The 13,411-nt window shown below is 39.6% G+C and overlaps 1 protein-coding gene across 2 annotated transcripts in view; it reads left to right on the top strand.

The window, feature by feature from the left end:
* STK32A (serine/threonine kinase 32A) overlaps positions 1–13,411 on the top strand; it is a gene marked incomplete at both ends in the record, with an annotated part of 106,162 nt that overhangs the window by 62,704 nt on the left and 30,047 nt on the right. For both annotated transcript variants that reach the window (XM_082623385.1, XM_082623386.1), the window contains one exon: positions 12,584–12,621. In XM_082623385.1, coding sequence (XP_082479511.1) covers positions 12,584–12,621 — 38 coding nt within the window. The remainder of the gene's footprint in view (positions 1–12,583; positions 12,622–13,411) is intronic.

Raw genomic sequence — 13,411 nt, 5'->3', positions numbered from 1 at the left:
ATGAGGGTATTAGGTTGGTACGTTCTATTCAGCACCTGCTCCCAAGCTACCGAATAATGAATGAGCATGAATTACACATTGTGAAAACAGGAGGCTCTGCCTGCTTTGTATTGTGCGTCAGGCAGTTCCGAAAGGAGCTTTGAAACTGTGCTTCTCACACGAGGGCACCCATTTGTGGAAACCCACGTGAACAAGGCAAAGAGCTGCTCGCTTACAGGTTAACATTTAACTCGCCTGGTCCTGAGCTTTTAATAATTTCTATAAGGTCAAGAGTTTCGTTAATATGCAACCTGTAACTTAGTCCAAATTAAATTTTACTTTGCCTAGCCTACATTTTAGTACAAAGCTGAATCTTCATTCTTTCAGGTTTAGTCATTTAACAGGTAGTATTGATGACTTATTTATGTGCCAGGCACACAGCTCTTGAATGGAGGTTTTTTTTGATTTATTAACAACTTTGTTTGTTCACATGTATATTTTTTAAATTTTTTATTGAAGTATAGTTGATTTACAATGTTGTGTTAATTTCAGGTATACAGCAAAGTGATTCAGTTTATATATACACATATATATGTGTATATGTGTGTGCATCTATCTATCTATCTATCTATATATATATATATAAGTCTATTCTTTTTCAGATTCTTTTCCATTGTAGGTTATTACAAAATACTGAGTAAAGTTCCCTGTGCTATACAGTAGGTCCTTCTTGGTTATCTATTTTATATATAGTAGTGTGTATATGTTAATCCTAAACTCCTAATTTATCCCTCCCCCCTTCCCCTTTGGTAATCATAAGTTTGTTTTCTACATCTGTGACTCTATTGCTGTTTTGTAAATAAGTTCATTTGTATCATTTTTTTAGATTCCACATATAAGCAATAGCATATGATATTTGACTTTCTCTGTCTGACTTACTTCACTTAGTATGAAGAGTTTTTGAAGAATAAAAACCTGGTTTCTGTCCCTTTAGAGCTTACAGTTTGGTTGAGGAGATGGACAATGAATATAATACAGAAACATAAACAATGAACAAATACATAAATAATCATGTTAGTTACAGTTTCTGTTGAGTGCTTTATGGGAAATAAACAAGGATCTAAGAAAAAGTACAGAGTTGGGGGTGAGGGCCATTGCTCTCGAAGAAGCCTCGCCAGTAGGTGGCATTTGAGCCAAGCCTTGCAGGACAAGCAGCTCTAAGGTGGAAGTTTGTTAGGTGTCCTGGAGCAGAACAGAGGCCTCTGTGGTTGGAACATGTGAGAAAGGGGGAGCATGGTTCAAGAAGCCACAGGAGAGGTGAGCCGAAATCAGGTTGTCTTACCATGCTCTAACAAAGGCTCTAGTTCAAACTTATTTCATATTTGTGCTTTAATGAAAATACAGAGCCAGTCAGGAGAGGGGACATATTTGAATTTGTAATCAGTTTGGAGATAAGGATAGAACATTCACAGTGGGTGGTAGGAAAATAAGGATGGAAATCATAGAGAATGGGATCCATTAGCTATTCTAGATACTAGGGCAAAACAGAGCCTGGAGATTATTAGTTCAACTTGCTCCCTCTGTAGGTAAGGGATTGGCATACTTTATCTGTAAAAGGCTAGAGAGCAAATGTTTTAGACTTTGTAGGCTATAGGGTCTGTCACAACTCATCGACGTTGCCATTGTAGAGTGAAGGCATCCAGATAACATGTAAGCAAATGAACATGATTGTGTTGCAGTAAAACCTTATTACAGACACTGAAACCTGAATTTCACATGATTTTTTATGTGTCATAAGATAGTATTCATTATTTTTCAACTATTTAGAAATGTAGGATCCCTTCTTAGCTCATAGCCATACAAAACCAGATGATGTGCTACATTTGGCCCATGGGCCATAGTTTGTCAACCCCGGTACAGATGCTAAAACTGTGGCCCAGAGAAGCAAGTGATATGCCCAAGGTCACAAGGCAAATCAGAGAGAAGGCTAAGATAAGAAATCATGTGTTCTAGCTATTAGGCTGGTACTTAAAAGAAAAAAAAATAGTGTCTTCATTGATAAAAGTAATGAGAAGATATTATGTAATATCTTATAATAAGATTTTTATGTAATACTTTGGTTCAAATCGATAAAGATGGCATGTTTATTTTAGAAATTTGTGGGGGAATATAGAAAAGTATTGCAGAAAATAAAAACCCAGTGGTAATCTAATGTGTTTTGTTTATTTCTAGTCTTATTTGGTTGAGCATTAAATATATACTGATAATCTTTTATAGAATTATCACTATATGTATAGGAATATACAAATATATACATATAGTCATATCCTTTGTAAACAGAATAATATGAAGATATTTTATATGCTCAGATCATGTAGTTGTCCACCATGATAATCATATGCCCATAGCAAGGCTATTTGCAAGGTGTCCATCATAAGCAGTGACTGATCTCATTAGAATTATATGATGGCTCTTCCACTTACAAGAGAGGCAACCATGGGCAAGTTACTTAGCATCTCTGACCCTCATTTGCTATATCAGTAAAATGAAGAAACCTATACATAAATACAGGGCTGTGGTGGAGATAAATTCTAACATATGCACAACACCTACATAGAAAGTGTTCAATAAATTTATAGCTATTGATTAATATTGATACACTATATCCATTTGCTTCCATTACCTTCGTTGCACTAAACTATGGGGAAAACATACTGTTCCTTCTCATATTCTAGAATACATCATCACCAAAATTACACATTTATCTTATAATACAACCATTAAGAAAACACAATATTCTCATTTGAAAGCAGAGTATGACATAGTAGACAGGGTAAGGGGCTTTGGACTAGTCAGATCAGGGCTCAGTTTGGGGCTTCGTCCACTTATTAGGTGTATGACTTTAGGAAAATTAATAAGCCCTGAGATCTATTTCTCTAATTTGTGAAGTAGATTTAATAATGTCATATATATTAAAGCAGGAAAAATATGACAAGCCCTTACTACATTGCTCAGAAAGTCAGGGATGGCTAATAAAGGGAAGCCATACTATTTTCCTGCCAGTAGGAAAACAGCTATGGGCTATTACAGAACCTTGGGATGTTAGAGTGAAGGTTAACATAGAGATCAAGTGCTACCTACATCCAAAGGCAGAATTTCTTCCACAACCTCTCCAACAAGGAATTGTCTTCCTAGCTTTTAAATACTTCAGAGGTGAGATACTCATTACCACGTAAGGTAGATGATTTCATTTTTAGACATGCTGAAGTATTAGAAAGTTCTTCCTTCTGTTGACTCACAATCAGCCTCATGGTTCCCCTACTGCCCACTGGAGCTGAACTAAGTAAGGTGTCAAGTCAGACAGGGCTTCTATTAGTCATCACCCACTCGTAATCTTACTGGTAATTTATCTCTAGCCTCCAGGATTCCTTATGGTCGGTGCCCTGTTGTGATTAGTGTTTGTTCCTTGTTAAGTATTTTGAATATCACTCCTGGTGTCAGGTAAACATGAACTGGAATCCTGACTCTTCTCATAATAGTGGATGACAATGCAGTAGTTCCTGGAATTAGCCCTCTGTGTGCCTCAGTGGTCCCATCTATGAAATAAGGGTAATAATTATACCTACTTCATAAGGTTGTTAGAGGATAATAGGGAGTAAAGTATTTAAAAGGCTTATCCTTATCTCACTTGTTGCATTAAATGAGATCTATCATCATGAGTACATCACAATGGTTCCATGATAGTTGAAAACAGCTATTCAGCATTTATCGTTCTCAGTTTAACACCAGTTTCTTGCCATCTAGCCCTTCCTACACTGACACTTCCTAATTACTTGTTCAATGTTTTCTGAAAGTCAGTTGAACAATTACTGTGTGCCAGATACTAAACTAAAAGTTTTACATGTGCCATCTCACTAAATCTTCACAACAGCTCTATAAAGCAGATACTATTGCTGTCCTCGATTTATAGATTCAGGGGGCCGAGTCTCAGAAACATATTACCAAACATGTTTCTAGTCTCAATAGAAAACTAACTCACATGAGACTGAACAATAAAGGGGATTTATTCTTCTATGATACTTGCAAGTCCAGATGTATGCCATACTTGTAGGCTATCTTGATCCAACACCTCAGCCTAGGACTCTATGCTAACTCCTTTAAATCCAATGAATCACACACCTTCTGGAAGCTTTCCCCAGGACAGCAAGGACACTTCTTCCTCAGAAGCCCATAGCTTAACTCTTCTTCCTACTTAATGGCTTAAATAGCGTTACAGCCCATCCCAGAACCAATAACCAGGACTATGGAGTAGCATAACTCTCACTAGCTTAGGCCTTAGTCACAGAACCGTCTCCTACAGTCAAGCGTGGGATAGACTCCCCCAAACAAAGGGACTACAGCGTGTGTGTATATGTGTATGTGTGTGTGTGTGGCAGAGAGGTTAAATACCCAAATGAGAACTGAAATGATTAAGAGAATGAAGAATGGCATGTTAGGAGGGCAATCACAATGTACATTATACAAGGTTATAACTTGCCCAAGGTCCCAGAACTAGCAAGTTCTCAGCTGAGATTTGAAACTGGGTCATCTAACTCCAGAGCCCCACTCTTAACATCTAGGTTCTACTGCTTCCCAAATAAACCTAGTAATGCCTGGGAAGGGATAGAAACATTTGTGATTACTAACCGTATTCTACACACACACACAAACACACTACACAGTACAATACAGTATAGCATATATAAGGCACATGTTTAGTCCATATACTGGTATAGACATACCCATTGTAAAACTACTGAGATTCTTGTATTTCACTGTATTGGTTGATAGAGCTGCTGCCTGAGCCTTCCTGTTACCCAATCCCTTTCCTGCACCCCTTCCTCCTGTTTTCTGCTCTCTCACCCACCAGCTCCCTTGATCTAGCAGCTAAAGTGCTAACTCCTGGCCCAGCAGGGGCCCCTTAAGGTTCTGCTCCTGTGCCCCCACCAGCATCCAGATGACAGACTTTATCTGTTACCATCAACAGACCACAAGTGGTCTTGTTCCTTTCTGGTTCCTCTTACTTTGCAGACTCTTTCCCTGCCTCTAACTAGTACATTTCTTTACCTAAAACCTCCTGGGTTTGAGTGGAAGACCCAGGAGCCCTGAGTTAGGCTGGTCTCTGTGGCGGAGTGATTTACTCTGTGTCCCTGTCTCCTTGGGTGCAGAACGCATAAATGTGACCTAGGATTCTAGCTGTGTGAATCCAAATTAAGGAAAACAATGGTGATGAACGAGCATTGACTAATGTTAAACTGTAAGGCAGGAAGCCTTGTCATCTAAACCTTCTGCCTCCAGAGACTACAAAATGGTTAAAAATCTCAAGTTTCTAGGATGGTGGTACATGGTCATACTTCTCAAACTAGAATGTCTGCACTATTGTACTGCTGGGGATTCACCTTCCTAGAACAACAGATTTATCCAGAATAAGAAAGGTGGAATTTTACTTTTATATTAAAAGAGATATGTATATATTATAGAGTAGGGTGCAAAGTCTATATGATTTTCAAATATACAATAGAAATTATGAAAAAAATTAAACTTGCTGCAGACCAAGTTCAACCACACCCCAGACCCCTGGGTATGTTAGGACATTCTCTCTCCTGAGAGGAAGTAAGATATGAACGTTTGAGATATAAACTAAGATTGCACCTTGCAGTTTTTGGTTGTAATCCCAGTTCTGTCTGTTACTTAAAATCTTGAACCATCTCTGAGCTCCCCCTTCTTCATTTGCAAGAATGGGTGTAGGGCTTCCCTGGTGGCACAGTGGTTGAGAGTCCGCCTGCCGATGCAGGGAACACGGGTTCGTGCCCCGGTCCGGGAAGATCCCACATGCCGCGGAGCGGCTGGGCCCGTGAGCCATGGCCGCTGAACCTGCGCGTCCGGAGCCTGTGCTCTGCAACGGGAGAGGCCGCAGCAGTGAGAGGCCCGCGTACCGCAAAAAAAAAAAAAAGAATGGGTGTAATATCTAAGTTATGGAGCTGTTATGAAGAATAAGAGAGATGCTGTCTCTCAAGTGCCTGCCATGTGCCTGCCACAGCATGGACAATAAATAATAGCTATACCACTCTCTTGACTCATGGGAAGCACAGCAGTTTGAAAACACTCTTATGGACTAGCCCCAACACCTCTTCCTATGGCAATGGCAGGCATTGCTAATCAATCTTTTCCCTTGGACATGGAGGTCCTTTACCAACACAGCCTGAAAGCCTTCAGTCTCTTTACTTCATTTCCTTGTAACGGCTTCTGTAACTAATACTACCTTGAACAAACTGTGGGAAAGGCTGGCATTGAGTAACAACAAAAAGAAGTAGCCAGAAAGTAGCTAAGAGTGTAGATCTTAAAAGTTCTCATCACAAGAAAAATAAATTCATAACTATGTGTGGTGATAGATGCTAACTAGATGTAGTGTGGTGATCATTTCAGAATATACACAAATATTGAATTATATTGCACACCTGAAACTGATATAATAGTCATTTATGTCTCAATTTAAAAAATAAAAATAAAAAGGGGGCTTCCCTGGTGGCACAGTGGTTGAGAGTCCGCCTGCCGATGCAGGGGACGTGGGTTCGTGCCCCGGTCCAGGAGGATCCCACATGCCGCGGAGCGGCGGGGACCGTTAGCCATGGCCACTGAGCCTGCGCGTCCGGAGCCTGTGCTCCGCAACGGGAGAGCCCACAACAGTGAAAGACCCGCGTACCGAGAAAAAAAAAAAAAAAAAGCAGCAGCATCCAGGTGGTAAGAAAGTTGGAGGATGATACCTGGCCCTTACTAATCCAATCCTGGAAGCTTTTCACTTCTGTCTCCTGTTCGAAATTACATGTTTTTGCTTACAATTTCCCATCACACTCTCATACCCCCAAACCTCTCTTTTCTTAACATGGGTCTGTTTATGTGACCAATAGCCTTCATGTAACACTGTAATTAGTATATTATATGCACGATAAATATGATATTATAAATTATATATTTATATATATTATATAATTATTATAAAATAACATTATATAAATATATAAATAAAATATTATACGTATATTTTCCCCCTCTCAAGAACTGGGAGAGGACCCAATCCAGGAAAGCATTATGTGACAAAGAATTAAATCCAAACTGTGGACCTGTCAGAAAGCCGTGGGACACTGAAGAAGTTGAGTTTGATTTGGATACACTGATTTTCCTGTTCCCTCTTCTCACAACACCCCATATCAGATTGCAGGGTGAGCAACTTGATTCCAGGGTAGGCGCAGTGAGGGGATGTAATTAGCCTATTAAGTTCTGCTAATGTCTTGTTAAAGTCATTCAGGTGAGAACAGCAGATATATCAGTTGCGCCTCGGACCCTGCCACAGGGAGTGTTGCGTTTCCACACTGCTATTTATAGTTTTCACAGTAGGAATCAGCTGATTCAGCAGGACCTGGACTTTTCTGTTTCATTAAATCAAGATCCAATGAAGGATTTCTACAGAATGTGTGTGTTCCTAAAAGTGTACTTTACCACTCTGCAAATGATGGGTTTTTTTAGTTGCCAACAGTAAATACAGTGCATCTGGCATATGGAGGGTGTTTTGTTGTCGTTGTTCTTATTCTTTTGTTTTTGTTTTTCTCTTCTTAGGAGAAAAAGAAATACATGGCTTATTATTCCAGAAGTTTGAGAAGCCAAGGGACTAGATTCACTCATTTTTCTGACAAATATTTGTTTAAACACTGACTTTGTTCTGGGCACTTTGATGAGCCTAGGAGCTACAGCACTGAACAGCACAGAAAAGATGTCCTAGCTCTGAGAACTTGGGGGGAAAACAAATAATGAACAAATAAAGAAGAAAATAGGTAATGATAGTGCTGTGCTGAAAATAAGATGGAGGTGAAGACATGAGGAGGAGAGGGCTACTACTCTAGATTGGGTGGTCAAGAAAGAACTTGGAGGATGCGATATTTTAGCCAAGATCTGAGTGACAAGAAGACACAAGCCACCTGAAGGTGTAGGGGGACAGGATTGCAGGCAGAGGGGACAACGTGTGAAGGAGACCAGGAAGAACAGTGCAGTTGGAGCATGGTGTGTGGCAGAGAGAGTATGCTATGAGGTGTAGCTCAGGGCTCCGCAGGACTAGAGCACCTACAGGTCATATAAGACTGGGGTAAATGGTTCGGATTTTATTCCATGTGGGTTGGGAGCCAATGGAGTCATTAGGCAGGGAAGGTGTGTGTAATGAAAAACACCACCCTGGCTGCTATGTGGATAATGGATTGTCAGGGGACAAGACGAGAAGCAAGAAGAACAAGGTACTATACTATTGCAGACTTCATATGATGATGGTGGTAGCGCTGGAGATGGTAATTCTAATGTGTGTCTATGTATAAATATTTTTTCACTGTAGTAAAATATACATCACATAAAATTTATCATTTTAACCATTTTTAAGTGACAAAGTACATTAAGTACATTTATACTGTTGTGCAACCATCACCACCGTCCATCTCCAGAACTTTTTTGTCATCCCAAACTGAAACTCTATAAACATTAAACAATAAATCATCAATCCTTCTTTCCCCCCAACCCTTGGGAACCTCTATTCCATTTTCTGTCTCTGAATTTGACTATTCTAAGGACCTCATATAAGTAGAATCATACAATAATTGCTCTTTTGTGCCTGGCATATTTCACTTAGCATAATGTCTTCAAGGTTCATCCATGTTAGAGACTGTATCAGAATTTTATTCTTTTTTAAAGCTGAATACTATTCCATATGTATATACCACATTTATCTATACACCCATCAATGGATACTTGGGTGGTTTCCACCTCTTGGCTATTATGAATAGTGCTGCCACGGGTGTACAAATATCTGTTCAAATACCTGCTTTCACTTCTTTGGGGTATATACCCAGAAGTAGAATTACTAGATCAAGTATTAATTTCATGGGTTTTTTGGGTGTTTGTGTGGGATGTGATGGATATCAAAGGTTCTCTTTAGGACATATTATATTTATATTTATCATGGCTGCTAAACATACAGGTGGAAACATCAGGCAGGAAGTTTTACATATTATTAGTCTAGAATCCCTGGGTCGGGTCTGGTGATAAAAGGTATATGATATAAGGTCATGCTGCCCGGTGGATAGGCTGTCATGATGACAAAGGAATGATTAGGGAAATGGGAGTGAGGAAACAGTTGGGGTGCATGTTGTTTTCAGCTCCCCAGGTGATCCTAGATATACCCAGGTTTGGTAACTACCCAGTTAAACCATCTTACAGATTGCCTTAAATGAAGAAAACCATTTAGGATTATTGGATTATTGGAGAAGACAGAAAAGATAAGAAGTGGTGCTAAAATTCTGAACTAGAAAATCTCAACTTGTTCTAGCAGGAATTTTAATACAGCACCTGGGTTTATTTTCATTTCCTTTCTCCTACTGCATGAATAAACAATCTTATCACACTGCCATTCACCCTGTAGTGACTTAGAGGTTACCTCATCACTTTTTAGAGAAGCTATGTACTTAGAATCTATGCTTATATACTTTATTTTTCTGTTAAAAGCCCACTTTTTCTTTTATATTTTTCTTAGATTTTCCTCATAGTCTTTCTCTGAATTTAGTAATAAACATGCCTCTTTACCACTTTAAACCCCGTTGGCATGGTTCCTTTTGAACCTTTCTTACCCTCCCCATCCCTGAGGGAACTATGTCTCATCTATCTTTATATTTCTCATATCCTAACACAGTGACTTATCAAAGTAGATAAATGTTTGCTAAATAAATGAATATAAGATTGAAGTAGGACATATCACCTTAAACTATGACCTCTCTGATCTCCATATTATTCTTTAAGCTGCAAGGAAGTTTCTGGGGAAAGTAGTGGATATAACGAAGTGTGGCTATAACAAATTTAAAAACTTAGGGCTTCCCTGGTGGTGCAGTGGTTGAGAGTCCGCCTGCCGATGCAGGGGACACGGGTACGTGCCCCGGTCCGGGAGGATCCCACATGCCATGGAGTGTCTGGGCCCGTGAGCCATGGCCGCTGAGCCTGTGCAGCTGGAACCTGTGCTCCGCAGCGGGAGAGGCCACAACAGTGAGAGGCCCGCGTACCGCAAAAAAAAAAAAAAAAATTACACCTAGGGATTTAATAGAAAGCTCATAAAGTGCCAAACCCACAGCAATTGATTTCTCCTAGCAAGCCCTCATAAATTCAGGCCATGAAATCACTGTGCTCATCTTGCCACACCCAAGTCTCTCCCTTCCTGGCAGGGCTCCTCAGAGCCTCCTCCTCGCCTGGCAGACACTACCTGATGCTCACTGGTACAGGTCGGAAAGAGGTATCAAGAGCCTAATGGCTAGTTTACCTCGAGCTTTAAACTGCAGAATGTTCAATGGTGTGCTGGAGTGCTCTGGTATATCCTGGTTTATGTATTAATCAAGAAACCATCCCCGCCATCAAGGAGTTCATGATCCAGTTGGAGAAAAAATGAATAGAAGTGTGATAAATGTTGTGATGGGATAAGCATACCATGCAGAGCACACAGGAGGGGTCATTGACTCAGAACTGGAAAATCAGGGAAGGCTTCCTGTAGGAAGTGGCATCTGAGCTAACAGGTGAGGGATGAATCTGCATTTTCTGGGTGCGGTGGTTCAGGGCTCTGATTCAGGCAAAGGAACGGCAGAAGGTGAGGGGATGCAGGGAGCTTTTAGGGGACTCCATGCACTCCATGTGGCTGGCACAGGAGCCAGATTATGAAAGGGTCTTTAGTCCATGTGAGTGAATTTAGACTTGATAATTTTTGGAATAATGAAATCCATCAAAGGGGTTAGGGTGGAGTCTGCAATACTGAGAGTTCAGCCAGGGAAAGATGCAATTTGAAACCCCCTTGCACTCTATCTTTTTAGCAAATTATACCCTGAACCAGAGAAAAATTTGCCACAGCTACAAATGACCACTTATGAATCCAGAACTAATTTTAAGAACCTCATAAACTAAATGAGAAGATATTCAAAGCTCCTGGAAGTACCCATTCACCTGCCTGTTGGGTGGGGCATATACTTGGTTCGATATGTAGGCAAGAGGCTTGTTATTCATTAATATTTTCAAAAGAGGGCTCTGACAGTCTTGGTCTGTCACAGACTAAAGTCACCTTATTCTAGTGACATAAAAGCCACTTGACTAGGCTGAAAATGTGTTCCCAAACCTGTTGCAGAATTTCTTCCCTAATGGCTTCTGGGAGTTTGGGTTTAAGGGCTTTAATGGTACATCAGGGAAGGGTAGTAAAAACCGGAGTGTGGAAGAGTGAGGGCTGTTATGAACTACAGAGCTGTGCTCTCACTGAGGAACACTGCTTACAATAATGTTTGTTTCTTGAGGACTTTTGAAACTCTCCAGGCCATTCCTCTAAGTATTTACCATCAAACCTCTAAGTTTTTACCATCAAACTACTGCCTTCGTTGGAAGAGGGTGGATTATGTTCCCTTCTATGGATTTAAGGATCTCACCAATGCATAGAAAACTGGTCCAAATCCTTTAATTAACAATCCCAGGAATGATACTTATTAAGCAACTAGAGGCATTATAGCATCATCCTAAAAAAGATTCTAATCTCCGCAAGTTTAAAATATAATCACCTTATAGATCGTTTTGTTTCTCTTTTTTATAGCCTTTAAGTTTACCTCATCTCTGTAGCTCTAGAGTTACACAGGCAACAATGATGATTAGTACTACTACTGTTCTACCACCTTATGACAACTTAAATGCTGTATGATCACACACTACTATATGTAAGATAGATAACCAACAAGGACCTACTATATATAGCACAGGGAACTCTACTCAATATTCTGTGGTAACCTATATGAGAAAAGAATGTGAAAAAGAGTGAATATATGTATATGTATAAATAAATCATTTTGCAGTACACCTGAAACTAACAAACACTGTAAATCAACTACACTCCAATAAAATTTAAAAAATAAAAATAAATTAAAATTATACATAAAATTTAAATAAATAAATAAATCCCGGATGCTCTATGGAGCAATACTGACACACTTGGATATAATACGCTGTAGAAATTAAGAGTCTGAGCTTTTAGGGACTTCCCTGGTGGCACAGTGGATAGGACTCCACGCTCCCAATTCAGGGTGCCCAGGTTCGATCCCTGGTTGGGTAGCTAGATCCCACATGCATGCCGCAACTAAGAGTTCGCAGGCCACAACTAAGGAGCCCGCCTGCTGCAACTAAGACCCCGTGCAACCAAATAAATAAATAAATATTTTAAAAAAAGAGTCTGAGCTTTTGAATGAGAGAGACCCAGGTTCAGAGCCCTGTTTTTCTGTTTATTAGCTCTGTAACCTTGGGTTAAGTTCCTTAACCTCTTTAAGCCTCAGTTCTGACCTAGAAATTGGGGGTATTAATGGTAACTATCTCAATCCACTGTGAGAACTGAATGAGATTGTGAGTGATGAAGGGTTAGTACTTTCATTCCTAGCTAGCATTCTTAAGCAGTTCACCTTTATCCTTTAGTTCTGTTTCTTTGTTTTATTATGAGCAACTTTCTCCTTTCTTTTTACTCCCCTAGGGATATGAAGCCTGACAATATTTTGCTTGATGAACATGGTAAGTAAATGATTTGTTTGCCATCAACCACATAACATGCATGTAGAACAAGTTGGTTATCCCCAGCAAAGTAGTACTATATAGGGAAAAAGTGTCTTACTCGGTTCAGTTGAGTTGCACGTACAAACTCCATTTTATGGTGGGAGGGGCCATATGGGGGAACTTTATCATTTATTGCAGTGACGTAGTACACCCTTAAATAGCCTTGCATTTACATAAGGAGAAAGTCATTCTCTTTTCAATTTTCTTCCATTCCTACTGATTTCTTCAAGAAAAGCATCCCAGTTTTTTGGTGCTAGTTTGCTTTAATATCTCTATAGCAATCATCTCCCTTTTTTTTTTCATAAAGACAGAAGAGGCTTAGAGCATTTGGTAGGCAATAGTATCTACCTAGAGATTCGTGACAGACTTTCCTTCTTCTGACGGTAAACTGGTTTCACATTTACAGAAGAGATATCAAGTTTTCTGTTCAAAGGTTTTCAGTTACTAAAAATCAGTCCATTTAAAGAAAGATATAAAGCAGGTAAGAGTATCTCTGGTACCCAGCTATGAAAGTGACCGAGGGATATGGCAATGACCATGATGGTGATACATGAATGCCTGAAGTCCAAGAAGCACTGATTGAAGATGTCCTATAGAACAAGCTTTGGCCAACAGTGATTAAATGTGATAATCTCTTCCTAATATTATTTTAATGCACATTTGGATTTATTTATTAGAGCAGACCTGTAGGACACACAGCCTGCATGTTATAAATGTTACAGAGGCAATAAGATCCTTGTTAAATTTT

This window comes from Mesoplodon mirus, assembly GCF_964341445.2.
Source record: "Mesoplodon mirus genome assembly, chromosome: 5".
NCBI classification, from domain to species: Eukaryota; Metazoa; Chordata; class Mammalia; order Artiodactyla; family Ziphiidae; genus Mesoplodon; species Mesoplodon mirus.
The sequence above is the reverse complement of the archived record's forward strand: the minus strand, read 5'-3'. Positions and strand labels throughout refer to the sequence as shown.